The following is a 19,734-nucleotide window of genomic DNA, read 5'->3' as shown; positions in this document are numbered from 1 at the left end:
ATTTCCAACAGCGAGAAACTTAAAACCTTGCAATCCTTGCAGAGACTTCAGAACCCCACAACCCACACAGGGTTTGAAAAAAGAACCCATTAAACATTTAAATATTTCATTAAATATTGAACATTTCAAAAATTGCTTTCTAACGAGTCCTGAGGTAAACAGAACAATATTTGTTAACAAAAGCCACCAGAAGTGACGATGTCCTGCAACGTGTAACCTCTCCTCCCTTGATTAAGCATCACAGGAGAGCCCTGGGCTCACATCTAGGAGGTGTTACCAGTGGCATTGAGGGCATATGGGGGGGTTTGAGATGTGTCAGGAGAAGAACTGACAGGATTAAACCCAAAATGCCTGCACCAGGCTGAGCCCCTGCAGTGCCCAGGGCTGCACAGAGCAGAGCTCTGATGCCACAGCTGGAAAGTGAAGGCTCAGCTTCTCTGGGTTTTGCAGCTGCCTGGAAACGTTAAGAATGTTTTTGGGATCTGCTGTCAGTACCAGGCACTCCTTGCCCAACCTGGCAAAGTGTGAGCAATTGCTTAAATTCTGTTGACATCGATAAAAGGCGAGCCTTGCCAGCAGCGTGTCTCAGCCCAGGCTGAGATCTGAGCACGTGGCTTTGTGCTTTGCTGAATCAAAGTTACTATTTATGAACGTCAGAGGAAAATCCAAACCTGTCTAATATCTGTGTTTCTCCAAGATGATGAGTGAGAAAGCACGGTTAGCAGCGTTTTGGTTTTGATTTGCAGCAGTAATGGGAAATTTTGGATGCATTCCTAAATTATGACACTCCTTAAGTCAAAATAAGAGCTCTGGTGGCAGCCTTGTGGCCCTGGGGATTCCCCAGGGTTCAGACGTGGTTTTTCCTCCTTGTTTGCTGCTTTTAAAAAGCTGAACTGGGGCCAGTCTGGATGGGGGAATGTTGAGAATCTCCTGTTGCCTCTGTGCCCGTGTTCACAGGGGTCTGAGGATGAGGGAAGAGATGAGGATCTGACTCCATATTTCAGAAGGCTTGATTTATTATTTTATTATATATATTATATTAAAACTATACTAAAAGAATAAATGATTTCATCAGAAGGCTGGCTAAGAATGGAAAAAGAAAGAATGATAACAAAGGTTTGTGGCTCAAACAGAGTCCAAGCCAGCTGACTGTGATTGGCCATTAATCAGAAACAACCACATGAGACCAATCACAGATGCACCTGTTGCATTCCACAGCAGCAGATAACCATTGTTTACATTTTGTTCCTGAGGCCTCTCAGCTTCTCAGGAGGAAAAAATCCTAACAAAAAGATTTTTCATAAAAGATGTCTGTGACACACTTCTGTGAAAAACACCAATCACTTGTTTTTAAAATTTTCAAAGTTTAATAGTAATAAAATGGTTATAAAAATAGTAATAAAATTAGAGTAATAAAAATTTGGACAATTAGGATTAGGACAATAAGAGATAAAAACCAAAGAGTTACAGACAGTCTGGGTATGTGTGCTGGTTACAGCAGGCAAGGTGAGAGCAGAGCATGGCTGGGCTCAGATACAGCCTCTGCTTCAGGAGATGTACCCTGTCACCAGGATGATGAGAGGAACAAAGCCAACCCCTCTCATGGCTTTCCATGGAGGTTTGATCCATGGCAGCAGTGCTGCTGCTCCTTGATGGAAATGAGTGAGGAAGCTCTGGAATGATCAGTGATTACAGAGGGATGTGGGAACCCAGGAAATTCCTCTGGCTGCCCTGCAGGACTCGAGCCCCTGCCCAGGAGGCTCAGAGACCTTGGCACAGAGCCCCAGACCCCTGAGTCTTTGATTTAGCCCTTGGAAAAAACAATTACCAACCTGATATGAAGAACTACAAGCCACAAAAGTTTAAATAGAATGATGGTGAATTTATCACAAAGTGAAAAATAGATTTTTTAGAGTTTTTAGTATAGAAGTTCAAGGAGCAAGATAGAAGAATTTAAGCATGTCTTTCTTCTTGGCCTCCATCTTCTGCTGTGATGTTGGCATTTTTAGATTGGTTTAGAGTAGAAGCTCACTGTCTAACATAGATGAAAGGTATTGGAAAGTAATTGTAAATATTACATATGTAGTTTTTAGTATAAAAAGATAACACTCTCTGGGGCAGGCAGAGTGCCTTTGACTGTCCTGCTGAGCAGACCTCAGCTGAACAGGAGAAAAAATTTTATAGATAAGATACAATAAACAACTTTGAGACGGAGAACTGAAGAACTCAAATTCCTTCTTTGACCACTGATCTAAGAAAAAAAACTTTCTAACGTATCTCAAAGTCACTCTGAGCAGCTAAAAGTCCCAAGAGAGGGAGATCCCAGCAGCATGGGGATGTGCCAGGGAGCTGGGCATGTGTTGCCAATCGCACCATGGATCCAGGAGCAGAGGGCAGTGTCCTTTCCCCCTGGGACCTGCACAGATCCTGCTCCTGGGGTGTTGAAAGCTGAAGCCTTACCACCAAGAAAATTACTCAAGTATATTTTAATAATGTACAGCCATAGGTCTTACGTGATTTGTTCTCTAAAGATTGATTTAGCTTCTTATTAAGGGAATTGGGAATTCAGTGTGAAAATCTGAACAAAATCTAGGCGGTTTTTAGGGTTTTTAAAATATCCACTAGTGGAACTCACCAGGGAGAAGAATTTCAAAGCCTGTCCAACCCTATCTTGAATTTTTGATTCTCCTGCTTTCTTATTTCCATTCCCAAGGTATGCTTGTTAAGAAAGAACACCTCAGCATTATTGTATTATTTTTAAATAAGCCACAATCACTTTAAGGAGCTCAGGATAAAAAAAATCCACTAATAATTTGATTTTATACCCCCCCTCCCTCCAGTTTTCCGAAGTTTGGTAATGCCAAATGTGCACTGCATACAAATGGCAGGGCGGGCAGCTGTAATTGCACACAGAGAAGGCTTTTCCTCTTTAATTACCCCTGGAATTGCAAAGGGATGAGCTGCAGCAGAGCTGGCAGGGCCAGACCCTCCAGCAGCAGTGTGGGGATGCTCAGGAGGTGCCTGGAGCTGGTTCCTGCAGTGGGGCAGGTGTGAGGGGCTCATCCTGGGGAGCTGTGCAGGAGGGATTCCCTTGGTGGCAGGACATGGTGTGTGCTCAGGGCATCCTTTAGGGTCACCCTCCCTGGTGGGTGATGGCACCACAGCATCCCCACAGCCGGGTTTCCCTTGCCTGGAGCTGCTCAGGGCTCCTCTGGGGTCAGGCTGATGCCAATGTGTTCTCCACACAGCAGTCAATGAGCTGCTGAGATGTTGTTCCTCCTCTGACTGCTCCAAAATGCCTTTTCTCTTCTCTTTGAGATTTTGTAAACTTAAAAGAGAATCATGAAAAAAAAAAAGTTCTCCTCTGTCCAGCCCATTAATTCAGCCTGCTCAGGACAGAATTAACCTTGGCAAGCCTTGCAGAGGAGAGAGTCGTTCTAACCTTAAAAATCTGCTGATTAAAGCTGGTTTCTGGAATTCGATTTCACTTAATGCATTGGCTGAGTGCCCAGCCTGGCATTAACATCTCCACAGACACACAGGCCTCTGCAGCTTTTACCTTCCCACTAAAAAAGAATTAAAAAAAAATAAAACACAGCTAACGAAACCCCCTTTGCCTGTTTTGAGCAAGAATTTATTTTAAAGGCCGCTTTAGCTGAAGGTATTACTTCTGCCCTGGTTGTGTGCCTGCTCTGGCTGGGCAGGGTGGTGATTCCACTCTCCTCATTATTTGCAGAGGATGTTGAGCTGGCTGGTTGCTCAGAGCCCTGGGTCATCCTAGAGCCAAAGGCAGGGGTCAGCAGCTCTGAGTGCAGGAATATCCCACACCCACCTCCTCACAACATGCTGAGCTGCAGATTTTGTGTCACCCACAGAGCTTAACCCATTCATCTTGCAAATCCTCCAAAACCATGACACACAGATTTCCCAGGTTTCTATTTATATCCTCAAATTTTCTTATGCATTTTTACCTTTTTCTACCTTCCCACTAAAAAAGAATTTAAAAATAATGAAAGAAAACACAGCTAACGAAACCCCCTTTGCCTGTTTTGAGCAAGAATTTATTTTAAAGACCGCTTTAGCTGAAGGTATTACTTCTGCCCTGGTTGTGTGCCTGCTCTGGCTGGGCAGGGTAGTGATTCCACTCTCCTCATTATTTGTAGAGGATGTTGAGCTGGCTGGTTGCTCAGCAGCCCTGGGCCATTCCAGGCAGGGGTCAGCAGATCTGAGTGCAGGAATATCCCACACCCACCTCCCCTCAACCCCCACGTGCTGAGCTGCAGATTTTGTGTCACCCACAGAGCTTAACCCATTCATCTTGCGAATCCTCCAAAACAATGACACACAGATTTCCCAGGTTTCTATTTATATCCTCAACTTTTTCTTACGCATTTTTACCCCAAAATTAATGTTGTTTTTATTGCTGTCATCACTCATTTTGTGTGCTGGGCTCCCAGGGTCTGCTTCGCCCCTGCAGTGTTTCTCTGCTGCTGTGGGGACAATTCCTGCTGTCTCTCCAGGGCCAGGATCTTGCTCACTGTGTGGGTTTCCTTCATCCCAGCTGCCCAGGTTAAGACATCCAGCCTCAAAACATCCATCCAGTGGGGAGGAAAAACAAAAAAGAAAAGAAAAATTTAAGAAATTCCTTCTGTGCTCTGTATGCTTTTTTGAATTCTGTGAGCTGTTAGGATTTTTTTTTAATGGTTTGCTGAAATGTTGAGAGCCAGTTTCATGAAGGTGGGAGGCTTTTGTGTGATTCATTATTGACAGCTCTGGAATTATCTGCGAGACAGCTCTGGAGAGGGAGGGCAGAGCTCCTGCCTGCTGTGCCCCACGGGCTGCACAGAGCCCAGCCTTGGCTTTTGTTTTAATCAGGGCAAAGTTTCCATCGACTCCACAGCAAATTGGGCTGGGAAACAAGTCAGGGGGGCTGGAATAAATTGATATATATCTCACAGGGTGATCCCTGCTGCTGTGAGGCTGCTCCAGCAGCTCCAGACCAGCTCTGCCATCCTCACTGGTTGGACTGGGAGATGCTGCCCCTCTCAAGCTGCTTTCTGGAGTGGGGGTACCAGCTCTGAGTCAGCAGAACTGAGCACTGCAGACCTTTCCATGCAGTGCCATGTGCAGGAGTCACTGTCAGGGCAGCTGTTCTCCAACCCTCGGGAGGGATTTAAATGTTAAGCTTTTCTTTGGATTATTTTCTGCAGGGCTTTTTTCCCTCGTCTGTTTTTCCTCCCTGCATTTCAGTGTGTGGAATGTACCCTTGACACATTTTAAAAAAACATTATTAATCTTTGTCATTTGTGTTTTAAAAATAACTCAGTGATAGCAGCCAGTCTTTAAATCCTGTTTAATTCAGGCCGACCTTGTGAGCAGTGATATGGGGAGGGGGAACTGCTGCAGCCCCATGTGCTCACTGAGTGCACATGTCCCCCTCTGAGCTCGGGATCTTTGCAATTAAAACCAGTTCTGTGCGTTTGGGTTGGCACTGGGCTTGGTTTCCAACCAAAAAGTTCTAAAATACTGGAAATGTGGGGGCTTTTAATGCAGAAAGAATTCCTCGGCTTTGCTGATTTCAGTTAATCAGGGAAGCAGAATTCATTTAAAAAAACCTCAAAAACCACAAAGAAACCCCCCCAAAAAAAAAACCAAAAAGAAGAAAAGAAACAAACTGTATTTTGGCATTTTGCTGTCTAAAATATCTAACAGCAATTTCTTCAGTTTACAAATACAACGTTTTCAGTTGAAATACCCAGGAGATAATCCGTGGAAAAAGAGATGAATGTGTCGTATTTGCCAAAAAAATAAAAATATGATGGAGCAAATATTCAAAGGCCAGACCAGCCCTGTCTGTGTTGTACTGAGCACCACAGGAGCCCCTGCTGGCTCTGGGCACCCTTGGGTGGGGGTAGCATGGCGGGGATGGGTTTCTGTGACCTGTGGCAGTGCTTGCAGTGCTTAGACCAGGATGTAAACCACAGTGCTGTCTGCCCCAGCTGTCTGTCCCCAGCCCAAGGGCAGAACAATCTCCTCCATTTCTGGGTCTCTCTGCTGCCCCATCCCCAGCACGGCCTCTCAGGATGGTTCCTCCACTAACCTGACTCTGCTTTCTCTCTCTTTTTTTGTATCCCCAGTGCCTGTATGGCTGCTATGTCCATTCCTCCATCATCCCCACGTTTCACAGAAGGTGCTACTGGCTTCTGCAGGTAGGATGACAACGAGTTCTCTCTCTGGGGTCACCTGGTCAAGCTCCTGCCAGGGGGGATCAGCATTCTGTGCTTTACTGTCTGGGGGGTTTTGTTTGTGTGAAAGGGAATTGGGTCTTCTCAGTTGTATGTCTCTGTTTGGAGGGATTATGTATTTTCTCTAGCAGTATGGAGCTGATGCCAGCTCATATGTTATCTAAACATGGAGTTGGCTCAAGTGAGACTTTCTGGAGGTTTCTGGTTGTGTTGTTCCATCCTGAAGCAAGGCAGGAGCCAGACAAGTGAATACAGGGTGCTACAGTGGCATACAGTGGTGTGGGAGAGATACCAGCCCTGGGCTGTGCTTGACTTTGAGGAGAACCCTGGGGCTGTGTTTGAACCTTGGAGCTGGCCCTGCAGTGGATCTGCTTTCCTCCAGTGAGATATTCTGTCTCCAGGGAGCATTTGAAGTCACTCAATGATTTTTCTTCTGGCTGTTGTGGGAACAGCAAAGTCCCAGGAGGAGTCAAGCCAAATTTTCCTCTTATTTACACAGGGTTTGGGCAGCTCCCCTGGGGCTGTGGGGGTGTGCAAAGGATCTCAAGTGGGAATTTGCCCGGGGGGGTGTTTGCTGACCCCACCTTTGAGGAGCTGTTCACATTCTTGACTGGTTACTATGGTGTACAAAGTGGAAGTAATTTGTTTTCTTTCATTATGAAATGGCACTTGACACATACTGTAAAAATATTGTTTTAAAGATTAAACTCCCATGGTCCTGAAAACAAACAAGTCTGAGGAAAGTGACATCTGTTTCTAGAAGCAAATGGAAAAGAATTCCTGTTTCTCTTCCTGGTTTTGCAATTGCACTTCCATATTAAAAAAAGAAGGCACTGCTGCCGTCACTGGGGCAGGACAGACCCCTCACAACCCACAATGGACATAATCCAAGGAAACACGCAGCAGATGTCACCCTGCTCTGTGATATCTGTGTGTTCTCAGCTCTGTTTGCATCTGTGGCATAAAAATGCTGTGTGCAAGGAAAGAGGAGATGCTTGGCTGCAGTGGTGGGAGAGGAGAATTGTGGCTCCTCTGAAATCACGGCGTGGCTGCATTGATCCCGTTCCCTCCCAGCTGCCCCGGCTGTGCTTGTCCTCCTCGAGAGCTCCTGGCCCCAAAGGTCACCTCTTTTCTCTTCATTTCTAAGCTTTGTATTGCTTTTTCTCGTTGTGATGTGCTCCCTGGAAGTGCTGCTGGCCCTGGCTGCTGTGGCTCTCAGCCAGCAGCTCCCTGATGGGTTGCACTGCAGCACTGTAGGATCTCTGAGCTGTTCCCCCGGGTCTGGCTCTTCACTTCCACAGGGTGTGCATCAATGTTTAGTCATTTTCTTTGCTCTGGTAATCACTTTTTGTCAAGAGGATGGGAAGTACATTTCTTAGAAGCCTATTTATAAAATGTGCTGCGGGACACGTCGCTGTGGCTGTGGTAGACTGGTATTCCTCAACAAGGACGTGCTGTGCCTTGGCTGTGGGAGGAAGAGGGCTCTGTGATTCATGGCAGCATCTCCAGGCATCCTTCAGTCATGAGCTCAAGGTTGTGCAGCCAGCAGAAAGGAGCTGGCCAAGAATAGATGGCACTTCCCTATCTCTGCACACTGCCTGTGCTCAGCTCCTTGGTGAATTCAGGAGCAGGGACACCACAGAGACAGAAGGTGTTTTGTGCATCTCCTTCAGACGCTTTCACTGGTAAATGAGTTTGATATACAAAAATAGGTGTAGCCTTCAGAAACACATAATCACAGAATGATTACATGCAGGTGCTTTTATTGAAGAGCTCTGGGTGTCAGGGGTACAAGCCCAAATCTGACTCCCACATGGGTTCGGGGTGAACATGTTTTTATATTCTATCGTTAAATAACTTTCATGTTAATGATTAAATTTATATTGTTCTATTGTCTACATAGATTTCAGCCAAGCATGGGCTCTTCGGGGTCCCCCTCAAACTTCTAACATGGTTTCTCATGATTCTTCTTACGATTAAACAATAATTATGTTTAATTACTAAACAATCATCACATCTAACAATTATATCATTTATCATACTGCTTACGCAGGTGCAATTTCACATGATTTGGCAAACACAAACCCTAACATTTTCAGAGTCTATTTTTAACATTTTTCCAGGGCCCCACTAAGTCTAGCTTCTTTCTAATTCCCCGAATTCTATGATTTTAAAACCTTTTACTATCAAGGGCAATGTGTAATATGTTTAGCTTTATAGCTCACTGAGGCACATGGGTGACTTTCCCATTTTTGGGGACACATCCAGCACCTTCCTGGGGCGCTCTCTGTGCAGTGTCTGGTCAATGAGGAGTAAATGCAATTAGTCTGCAATGCTGTCTATGTTTTATGGGATGATCTTCCTCCAAATCCTACTGTCAGGTTAGATATTGATTAAAAATCCCCACACAAATGTTCTTGATCTTTTCTGCCTCACATATTCAGCATAAAGGCCAGGACTCAAAGCAGCCACAGGGACTCACAGCCTTACTCATGCATTTACACAGCACCGTAGCCATTAATTATATGATGTCCAATTTCTTACTTAAACAACTTTGTGTTGTCATTTATGATTGACATGATGTGCCTGCTCCCTGCAGACTGGTCAGAGGGATGAGAAATGAGAACCAATCATCTGGAACTGCCTGATTCAGTTTTCTGGGTCTGTGCTGGAAGTTCTTAGGCTGTGGTGCTGGCAGCTGTGGCTGGGTCTGCTGCATGGGGCCTCCACCTCCTCTCTCTTCTGAAGGGGTTTCATGTTTTTGGGACATTTCAGGCTTTCTTGATACCAGATTTTAAGTGCTGCCTTACCCCACAGACCTTTAGTATTTTTAATAGGTGCTGTAATTGCCGAGCCAGCATTGACACATTCCTGCTGGACATGGTCCCAACCTGGGCTCTGGCAGCCTCTTGCATGGATGCTCCCTTGGCCACTCACTCTTGGGCCTGAATGAAGAAAGCATGCCCAAGGTGGTGGTTTCCTACATTTAGTTCTCATATTTTTGTTTTGATTATCTGATCTCTAGAAATAAGAGATTGTGCTGAGTGACACAGGCAGAGGAGAAGATGGGGATGATGACACGGGCAGCCTCTTCACTGGTTGCTGGGGAATACCCCAGTAGGACTTCAGTTTTTTTATTGTTTTACATTATCTGTTTGCTTCTGAGAAGATGCAGAGCCCTGGCTGTCCACAGTTCACTGAGTGTGGAGCAGAGCTGCTGAATTATTTTCTGATATGGGGGTGATGGCACAGCTGTGACCCTGAGTGTGTTGGTTTGTCACTGTCAGGACTCAGGCTGCCCATGTTAGACCTTCAGCATACTACCAGATTTTGTGTCAATGGAAAAAAAAAGAAGAAAACCCCTTGTTTGTACTTGTACTGACTAGTGGAGGGAAAATGTGGATTCTCAGACATGGATGATTTTCAAACATTGGCACAGCTGAGCAGGGAGATGCAGAGTTCCCTTCTGTGTGTTGGAAATTGGCACCCCAGGAACTGAAAATTATTCTGGCTGCCAGGCAGGCTGCTGCTTGCCAGGGTTACAGAGGCTTTGCCTTCACCCATGGGCTGAGATGGGCCCCTTGCTCACTCCCACTCCTGTGCTGCACAGCTGCAGATGCTGAGTTTGTTAGAGGCTCATTGTGTTCCACCTGTAGCAGATACTGATGTCTCCTCTAGTGCTGCTGTTCAGGGGATGGGAGGGAATACATATTTTAAAAGTGTTGCCCTTTTTCTTAATTAAGAAGTACAATGCTATAGGATCATGCTAAAAACTTGTAAATTTAGACCTCTTGGCCAGTTAAACAAATGAAGACTAACAAGAGAGGTGGCAGAGAGCTGTTTCACATTGCACATGCATTAACTGCTCACTGAATAATTCAGAATTGGTGCAGAAGAGTGGCAGGTGAGCCAAGGAAGCAGAGTGGGATGCAGGCAGGCACAGGGACACAGCAGAGCTGCACAGAGCCCTGTTGTAAATCCAGTGTTTGCAGTAATTGCTGAAATGTGATAATCCAGTTCTCTGGGAGCCTGGGGGGAAACTGCATTTCATCTTTATTGCTCACACACTCACAGGATGCTCCCAGCAGCCATGGAAGTCATGGAATAGTTCTCTGTAGGGTAGGAAATGGCAGGAGAAAGTCAGGGACAGCAGCAGGGACATCATGGCAGGTGTGACATCCTGCCTGCCACAGAAGGAGCCAGTGGGAGATGCTGGGGGGGCACTGGGGGTGGGCAGTGTTTGGGTTCTGGTATTTAATTACTGTTCCCGTGGCTCTGTGTGCACCAGCTGTGCCTTGCAGAGGATGTGTAAGCACTGATTGAATGTCAGAGGCTTTTGCAATATTCTCTCTTTACTCTGTTGGGTTTTTTTTCTGAATTCTTCCTTCTGATACACTTGAATATTCAGCAGTTTGTTACTATGAGTGTCTGCACTGATGCTTGATGCCCCCTGAGTGTGTTCCCTTCCTAAAATACATCTTGTCTGAAAGCTGTGGGCAGAAAATATCAAGACCTAAAACTCATTTAAAATGTTCTACATGACATCTGTCACTGTCCTGCATAAATTTACCGTTTGTTCTGTATTTTTTGCCATGGTTTTCCATTATGCCCTAAACAAGAGGAAGCCCTTCCCATTTATTTTTGATAGCACCCAGTCAGAGCAGCATTTCCCTCTCTGATCACTTGTGCTGTGCTGTGTCAGCAGCATCTCCTGCTTCCCTGGCTGGAGCAGCGACAGACAGCTTGAGGATTTGGGGCTTTTTCAACATAAACTGGAAGCATTACAATCTCATAAAATTTCTCAAGACTTTTGCTTAGTAATGGGTTTTTATTTTTCATTTGGGTGAAATAAAAGTGGCTGGGCAATAAAGCACAGAGAATGCTGTGCTGCACATGGGCACTCAGCTGGGTCTGTGTGTTGGGGGGTGGGATGTGAGCGAGGCCTCAGCACAAGGAGCCTGTGCATTTCTGCTAACAGGGTTACAAACTGTTGCTGCTATGCTGGCACCTGTTCCCAAAGTGTGTTTTAGCCTGTGGGGTGAAATGAAGTGGGGCAGAAGTACAGCAGAGCTTGGTCTGTGGTACCAAACCACCTTCAGTGGGGCAGCACATCCCAAGCGTGACTGGGATGTTCACAGAGCAGACGTGTGGTTCCTGTTCCAGTGCTCTGTGTGCATGTGGAGCTGTGCTGGGTGTGGGGAGACCAAACAGCACTTCCAGGAGAGCAGAATCTGTGCTAATTTAGCTCTGAGCTGTAGCAGCAGAGGTGCCTTTGGTACCAGACATTGGCAGGATGCAGCTGTGATGGTGTTCACTGGAATCTTAGGATGAAGGAAGAGACAAGAATCTGACTCCATGTTTCAGAAGGCTTGATTTATTATTTTATGATATATATATAACATTAAAACTATACTAAAAGAATAAAAGAAAGGATTTCATCAGAAGGCTAGCTAAGAATAGAAAAAGAAAGAATGATAACAAAGGTTTGTGGCCCGGACAGAAAGTGTGGGCCAGCTGACTGTGATTGGCCATTAATCAGAAACAACCACATGAGACCAATCACAGATGCACCTGTTGCATCCCACAGCAGCAGATAATCATTGTTTGCATTTTGTTCTTGAGGCCTCTCAGCTTCTCAGGAGGAAAAGTCCTAAGGGAAGGATTTTTCAGAAAATGTGTCTGTGACATGCAGCAGTCTTGTGTTATCACTTGGCTTCACGATGCACAAGCATTTTCAGAGGATGGGGAAGTTGTGGGTACCCTTTTCATGCTTTCTTAACATGCCTTTGGCTTGATCTCTCTGAAGGATGCTCTCTTCTTTCCCTCCTTTCATCCTCTCACCAGCTCTTCTGAAGGCACTGTGCTCGTTGCTGTGTCCCTGCTGCTGCAGTCACTGGAACAGCCACGTCTCAAGATTTCCCATCATCTTTTTCAGGGTTCATTAAAGATCTGAAATACTCATGGAGTTGGTGGAGCTGTGCAAAAATTATTGCTCAGTCCAACTGAAATTCCAAGGGTTCTGTGAACTCTTTTGTAATAATTGTCCAGGGGTTTTTTGTGTTGTTTCTTTTTTTTTTTTTTTGGTCATATACCTAACATACTGACTCCTGAAAGAGAATTTCAGGGAAACTGTGTAAGAGAAATAAAGGGTCCTGAGCATCCTGCTGCCAGCCACCCAGTGGAGTGTCACAGAGAGCACAGCTTGTGTGCTGCTGGAGGAAGGACAAACCCTGGGGCTCTGTGTGTTGGGACAGCCACCTGCATTTGCAGCCATCCTCTCATGCAAAATGGTGAAAATAAATCAGATGTTGCTTCCATGAGAAACATTTTCCATGCAGACAGAAATCTACAGTAGATAAAACTGAGCTGTGGCTTGGTCTGGTGTCTGCCTGGATCCCTGTGAACCAGAGACTGTGCAGGGTGGGTGAAGTGGGCTGTGAGAGCAGCAGCACAAACCCTCTGCTGATGTTCCAGTGAAGGGGAGGCAAAGAGGATTACAAATGAACTGGTGTGTCAAAGGCTGGAAATGTTTTAGCAGCAGCGCTTTATCTTTTGTAATGTTTTTATAAATTATTTATTAACACACTTGCTGCATTTTCCTGAGAAATTGGGTGGAAGAGCAGAATGTATAGACGGCAGACTATATTCCAGAAGAAAGACGCCTGTGATTAAAAAACAATTTCCAACCCTTTCAAACACATAACTTTATTTTAGACAAGCGGGCTTCTATTTTTGTACTGCTCTCCACCATTTTAAAGAAAATCCCGGATTCGTTCCCTAGATATATGAGGAGACTGACGTTAATGCAAGCAAACTAAAAAGCAGTCAGAGTGCTTTAGTTGTTGCTTAAATAATCTGTTGTCATTTATAGAAGGGATGCATTTCCCAAACTGCTGGGGGATGTGCCTGGGTTGCTGATCAAGAGAAGTTCTGGCAGAGGCGATGGAGAAAAGGCCAAAATGTGTCCAACTCCCACAGAAAGGGAGGAAAGGTTTGGTGCTCTCAGCTCTTGGTGGAAATAATGCCCCGTTTGCCCTGGATGCTTGACCAGGGGAGGGAAAGCACTGGTGGAAATAATGCCCCGTTTGCCCTGGATGCTTGACCAGGGGAGGGAAAGCATTGGTGGAAATAATGCCCCGTTTGCCCTGGATGCTTGACCAGGGGAGGGAAAGCATTGGTGGAAATAATGCCCCGTTTGCCATGGATGCTTGACCAGGGGAGGGAAAGCACTGGTGGAAATAATGCCCCATTATCCCTGGATGCTTGAGCCAGGGGAGGGAAAGCATTGGCAGAAATAATGCCCCATTTGCCCTTTCCTTCCCAGGGGAGGGAAAGCATTGTCTCTGTCCCTCCCTGGGGACACGCACCATAGCATGGCTGGGGAGCAGCCACAGGGTGCCTGTTTGTGCCTCACCCAGCAGCTCACTGTGAACAGGAGCTCCTGCCTCACCTAAAATGAGTTTTGCTGCAGAGGGACCCAGAGCAGGGGTGGGTCGGGGCCCTGTGAGCAGCCTGCTGTCAGTGGGGAACATCAGCACCTCAGCAGGGACACCAAGAAGTGACACCACTGGAAGCAGGATTTCTTGTGCTTCAGCTGCCACCCCTGTGTTCTCCTGGGAAGACCCCAGAGGGTGGGACTGTCATCCCTGTGATCCTGCCCTGTTCAGGGCAGTGCTGCTGTCACATCCTCGCAGCAGGGATCGCAGCCATGCGGCAGCACAGCCCAGCTGGAAATGAAATCAAACCACAGGCTCCAAGACACTTATTAATATGCTCTGTATACTGAGGATTAGGTTTTTGGTGACACTTAAATTGAATTCTAATGCTATTTTGAAATATATAATACGCTGAATTTACTTCACCTCAGGTTTGAGTTAATGGTTTATTAAATTATGCACCTTGCAGTAGTGAAGCTGTTTGCTGGTGTAGGACACCGAGCCTTGCAGGAGCAATGCAGCAATTCTGCTGAGCTCACCCACGTCCTCCCTGGTCAATTATTAGGTCTGCAGGTGTCTGTGAATGTATTATAGCCTTGGCTGGAGTTTCACCCTCACTAGAGAGTTATAATTGGGGCTTGAGTTGGGAATTCTGTAGTGAAGCAAATTACAATTTGAGTTTAGAGATCTGGAGTTTGTTCTGGCGTGGGCAGCAGAGGACTTGAAGCAGATGCTGCCAAAGCTGAAGTCTCTCTTTCTAAAGCAGGGTATTTTTTCCTTTAATATGCAGTGTTTTGGCCTGCAGTGAGTTACCCTTGTATTTTATTTGTTAAGGAACACTTTTGTAAGTGTTTTGGATAAATCACTTCCCAGGTGCCTGCAGGTTTGAGTGCTCTTCCTTCTATCCTTCGCCTTTGTAAACGTCTTGCTGATTACCCTGGTTGCTTTTATTCTCAGAATAATCTTTCATTTCTGAAGGAGTCTCTACTCCCTTTCTATCAGCTGGCTGCCTCAGCTGTCACTGACGTCTGCGCTGCCCTGGGTTAATGAAGCTCTGATGCCTCTTGTGTCTCACACTGCCTCAGTGGTGAGAAGCGAAGAATCTCCATCCCTGTCACCTCCCACAGCTGCCACCTGCATCCTGCCACCTGATCCCACCTGGGAGCCATCCCTGCATCCCTCTCTCCACACCCATGGTTAAGTTGTGGGTCAGGCCATGGCAAAGTGGCTGTTAGACCCATGGATGCACACATGGTGCACTACCCTTAGTGAGAGGCAGTGAAGGTTCTTAAAAAGAGCCCCAAGTTCATGGTCTGCACTGTAAAATGCTGTGCTCCCCTCTGAGGCTGTGGAAATGGTGTGCAGGGACCACAGCCTTAGTTCTCTGTGAAATCATTCAAAAAGAGCCCCAAGTTCATGGTCTGCACAGTAAAATGCTGTGCTCCCCTCTGAGGCTGTGGAAATGGTGTGTAGGGACCACAACCTTAGTCCTCTGTGAGATCATGGTCTTCTTTAGTGTATTAATGGAGGGGCAAAAGCCAGAGGAGAAGGGCCAACCTAAATGGCTTTTGCTTCTGAACAGGCAGTGTTCCTAAGGGGATTGTTTTCTGTGTCAAGGAAAAAGTGCAGAATTTTTATCTCTGTACGTATTTTTCCCTGAAACATCAGCTTTGCCTCTGTTCCTCGTGCTGCTGTGGGGTGTGTATGGCACAACTGTCTGCTGGCTCCTGCTGCTTATTGGCCATGGGCAGCCAAGAAAGCATGACAGAGTGAAATAGAGGTTGAAGTTTTTATCAGTTTAAGTCACTGCAAATTCTCTTCTTCCCAGAAAAGCAGATTTCCCAATAATGTAACCAGGACAAAATAAGTGTTTGATTCAGTGTGTCTTTATGCTGTTCTCCTGGTGGTATGGCAGGAGGGAATGGCTGCTCCCAGTGCTGCCCATGGTACCTGGTGGCACACACAGCTCTGCCCTTCTGCTGAGCTCTCATCACTGCCACCCTTCAGCTGAGGCACTTTCTGCTGGAGAAGGGAGAGAGGAGCTTGTTCTCCCTGGTGAATGGTGAAGATTTTCACCAGTTACCACCAATATTATTAATTTCTTCAATTATCTTTGTTTGTGGAACTCTTCACAAGCTGGCACCAGCGGCTCCATAATCACAGTGTTTATTTCTGAATGCAGAGCACTGGTGTTTATTCCTCTCTATAACTTAGACTTGAGTCACTTTCTGTAGGGATTTTGCTGTTCTCAAGACACAGCACTGGTGTCTGAGTGCTCTGGGGTGCAAGGACCTTGTCAGGTTGGTTCAGCCAAGCATCTCAGAGTCTTTCAACCCCTGTTGACCAGCACAGATGCGCTGTCTCTGTCTGGTTTTACAGTATCCCCCTAGAGATACCTAATGACTTTCTGAAGCACACCAGTCAAATTTTGCTCATCTCATGCTTTTGCATTTCCTTGAGCTGTCCTGTTGGGAATTTGCTTTACATGCCTAGTGTAAAACTTTATAGGCAAAGGAATCCTCATGGAAGATTCATCCCCTCCTTGGCCTGCAGTGGAGAATGGAGCCACAACATCAATTCTGCCATGAGCAGTCTGAGCAAGGTGCAGAACCAGCCCCAGCTCCTCCTGCAGCTCTTGGCACTGGCACAAAGAGCTCCAGCATCAAATACTGACTTGTTCTTTTGGGTTTATTGAACAATAAATCCATCACAGAAATATGCAGGCAGAAAAATGAATGCAACATTCCTCAAGGTCACTGGTTGCACAGAGGAGATTCTGTGACTGTGTGGTGTGTCCTGTGGCACAGCAGAGTCATGGGATCCACTCAGTCCTGCAGCCATGTCCTCTTTTAATAAAAAAAACCCCAGCAAATACATCCTGTAACCTGCTATCTGTGCAGTGCAGCACTCTGATAAACAGTAATTATAACTATTATGGGATGCCATCTCCTCTCTGCCATTTATTGACCTTTTCTTCAGTGTAATTTTCTTCTCAGGGGTCCAGGTAGTTCAATATCCAAGGAGGAGCTGCCATGTGAGCATCTGGGCAACACAGCCACCAGGACCAGCTCAAGTGCTGAAAGATGCTCAAATTTAGATTTGTTTAAAGTTTACATTACAGTGACAAATCTGGAAACCTCAGAGAGAATAAGTTTTTTTCTGAGTTCTCCTTGTAGTTGTTGGGGGAGAAGAAGTTAAAAGTGTTGGGTGCTGGGATGCTGCTGAAAGAAGTTGACTAAAATAGCTTTTCTGTTTGTAATAGCATTTCAGATCCTAGAGCCTTTTCAAGCTCAAAGTGACCCAAAATCATTTGTACAGTGAGAAACATTGTCCTTCCAGGGAACTAACCCCTCATTTTGGGTTTTGTAGAATCAGACAGGAAATCCATTCCAGATTCAGAAAATAATGTGACCAAGTAAGTTTTGGAGGGGCAGCTCTGAATTTGGGAGAAGAGGCAATGTCACATTTGGGTTTTAACAACAGTTTGCTGAAATAGTGTGAATTCACATTGTCAGCTAAGAATATAAATTGCTTTAAAATTCACCTTTTTCACAGCTTTACTCTGAAGCAGACCAAGGCATTGCCTTCAGGCATGGTAAAGGGGACATCATGTCCCCCTCCCCATAATTTCAGGCAGAGCATCCCTCCCCACAGCTCCCCAGTGCTGCAGGGGCTCCAATTCCCACCCTCCCACTTGGGTTCCATGGGAGGAGGGAGAGGATGTGGAGTGGGCTTGATTAAAAAGTGCTTTTTGCTTTTTCTCCTGAAGGATGTTTGCAGTGAAAACTGTACGTGAAATTTATACTCCTCTCATATGATTCTGACTGGTTTTAGTGCACAAATTCTCAGAAGAAAATGTATTCAATAAAAATTTGATGTGGAACTATAGCTCAGCAGAATCTTTTTTAGGAAATCCAGCTCTGGGATATTTATATTGTATCTAGTTTCAGTTTTAGTGCCTATTCCTCCTGCAGATGCCCTCGTTAGCCTGCTAACAGCTCATGAAGAGTTGAGCCCCTTTCCTGCCCTCATTCTGGGCATTCCTGCAGTGCCTGTGGGGAAGGTTTGGGGGGAAGCACAGCTGTGTGCAGTGCTACTTGGCTTTTTCCATAAGCAAATCCTGCTTTTTGTTCATGAGGAATGCAGGGGGGCTGAGCCTGAGGCAGGTGAAATCTTGCCAGCCTGGTGGACAGTGATGTGGCCAGCAAGATGTGGTGTGCTTGCTTTGTAACAAGTCTGCTGGGAAATAGTTTTAGCAGGAAAATGCAATAATTCTGGATTTATTCTCCTGTGATGTTGAGCTTGCAAAAGGAGATGGTTTAGGGAAAGTAGGAAAGGAATCCAGGATGGCCACAATGAAAATTGCAGGGTAGACCTGTGAGCCCCCAAAGCTCCTTGTGGAGGAATAATGTCCTTTATTTGGGCTGTAGCAGGATGGATTAGTGTTGGGGTGTAGGGGAGAAGAGACAGAATTCTTTCTAGGCTTTGGAGCAATTGATATTGATGAGTAAAATCCTCACTGGCCTCGTAATTTCCATCCCTTTTTCCAAAAGGTTCCTGTTTCTTTCCCAATATTGCAAATGAGCAGCTCTTCCTGAGCCAGGTGTGTCCCTCTGCCTCCTCCCAGCTGGTGCTGGGAGCAGTGTCCAGGGTTGTGGTGCCCGAGCAGGCACAGAGTCACTCTTCAAACAGAAATCCCAAGGCTGAATCCTTTTCTCAGTGTTTCAGGGGCACCAGGAATATCTCAAACAGGTTTCTGGTCCACTGCCCCCTGAATCACCACCTCCTCAATGCATTTTAATGCAAAGCTGGAGCCTCAAGGCAATCCAGAGCTTTTTCCTAAGGTTTAGTGATAAACTTGTGTCTCCTGTGAGTGAGCAATCTGCTGCTTCACCACTTCTTTCAATTTAGAAGGGAGTACACTGAAGGCCTCTTGCAAAAACATTTATTGTATCAAGCAAAACCGGAGGGTTTGGGTTCTACTTCTCTCGTAAATTTTTTTTCTTTACTTCCAGTGTTCTCATATCAGATTTTCATTGGAAAAATACTACCCAGAAGCATGGAAAATGGCATATGGCTCTATGAAATATACCCCCATCTAGGATACACCATGTTTTTATTTTGTGACAGTCCAAGATTCAGTGCATGACCTAAATATTGTGGCATCCTATTTTATTTTTGAGTTGTTGGATGGACTAGACACTATAGCTCATGGACAACACTACCATTTTTCCCTGTGGTTTACCCTTTTTCTAGATTACTGTCTCTTAGTTTCAAAATGGAACAGGATTTCTCCCTGGTTTATAAATTAGGGCCATATTCCAGCAGCACCCAGTAGTGCTGCCATATTTTAGATGGTGTCAGGATTTCTATTAAAAACCTTATTTTTCAGAGGTTTAGAGCTGAGCCATAAAAATTGGCTGTGTGTATGTATAACAGCTGCAGCTCTGTCATGCAGAGGGGGTGCTAGCATGTAGTTCCTGCAAAGCAGAACAAACCACACTTCCCACATGCATTTATACATAGAGCTCTGTGGAATTGTATTAAAACTCAGTGTAAGGTTGTGCTAAGTTTTTATTTCAGATTAATTGCTTGGAAGTCAGGAGATGCTCCCTTTGGCAAGGGTGTGGGAGGGTCCCAGGGGGTTCTGATCTGAACCAGGTGTTGAAGCAGAGCTGTGAGGCAGGACACAGCCTCTCCAAGGGCTGGCTGATGGATCTGCTGATGGTTTTTACATACCTGGAGTGATTAGCTTACTCAGCAAAGTATATCTGGCCCACAGAATAAATATCTCTGAATATCTCTGTTCTACCAAAAGAGACCCTGAGAACAGAATTGCACCCAGGCTGTAGCCCTGATAGTACCTACAAGCCTAACATGGATATGAATGTGTGTCATGGGTGGGTTTTCTTCTTGTGTTGATGTGTAAGATACCAGCAGCCTCCTTTTAATAGCCCTGCATAATGCTCACACCTGCTGCAGTATAATTTGCTGCATTTCTGCAAATAAGCTGGAGGGAGTGAAGAATATCATCCCACATATGAGCTCCTGTC

The 19,734-nt window shown here is 45.6% G+C and overlaps 1 protein-coding gene across 7 annotated transcripts in view; it reads left to right on the top strand.

The window, feature by feature from the left end:
- CAMTA1 (calmodulin binding transcription activator 1) overlaps positions 1-19,734 on the top strand; it is a 241,455-nt gene that overhangs the window by 122,593 nt on the left and 99,128 nt on the right. For all 7 annotated transcript variants that reach the window (XM_058039298.1, XM_058039297.1, XM_058039300.1 and 4 more), the window contains exon 5: positions 6,138-6,209. In XM_058039298.1, the coding sequence (XP_057895281.1) occupies positions 6,138-6,209 (72 nt within the window). The remainder of the gene's footprint in view (positions 1-6,137; positions 6,210-19,734) is intronic.

This window comes from Melospiza georgiana, chromosome 22 (assembly GCF_028018845.1).
Source record: "Melospiza georgiana isolate bMelGeo1 chromosome 22, bMelGeo1.pri, whole genome shotgun sequence".
Classification (NCBI taxonomy): Eukaryota; Metazoa; Chordata; class Aves; order Passeriformes; family Passerellidae; genus Melospiza; species Melospiza georgiana.
Note: the sequence above shows the minus strand (reverse complement) of the source record. Positions and strands in the feature narration are given on the sequence as shown.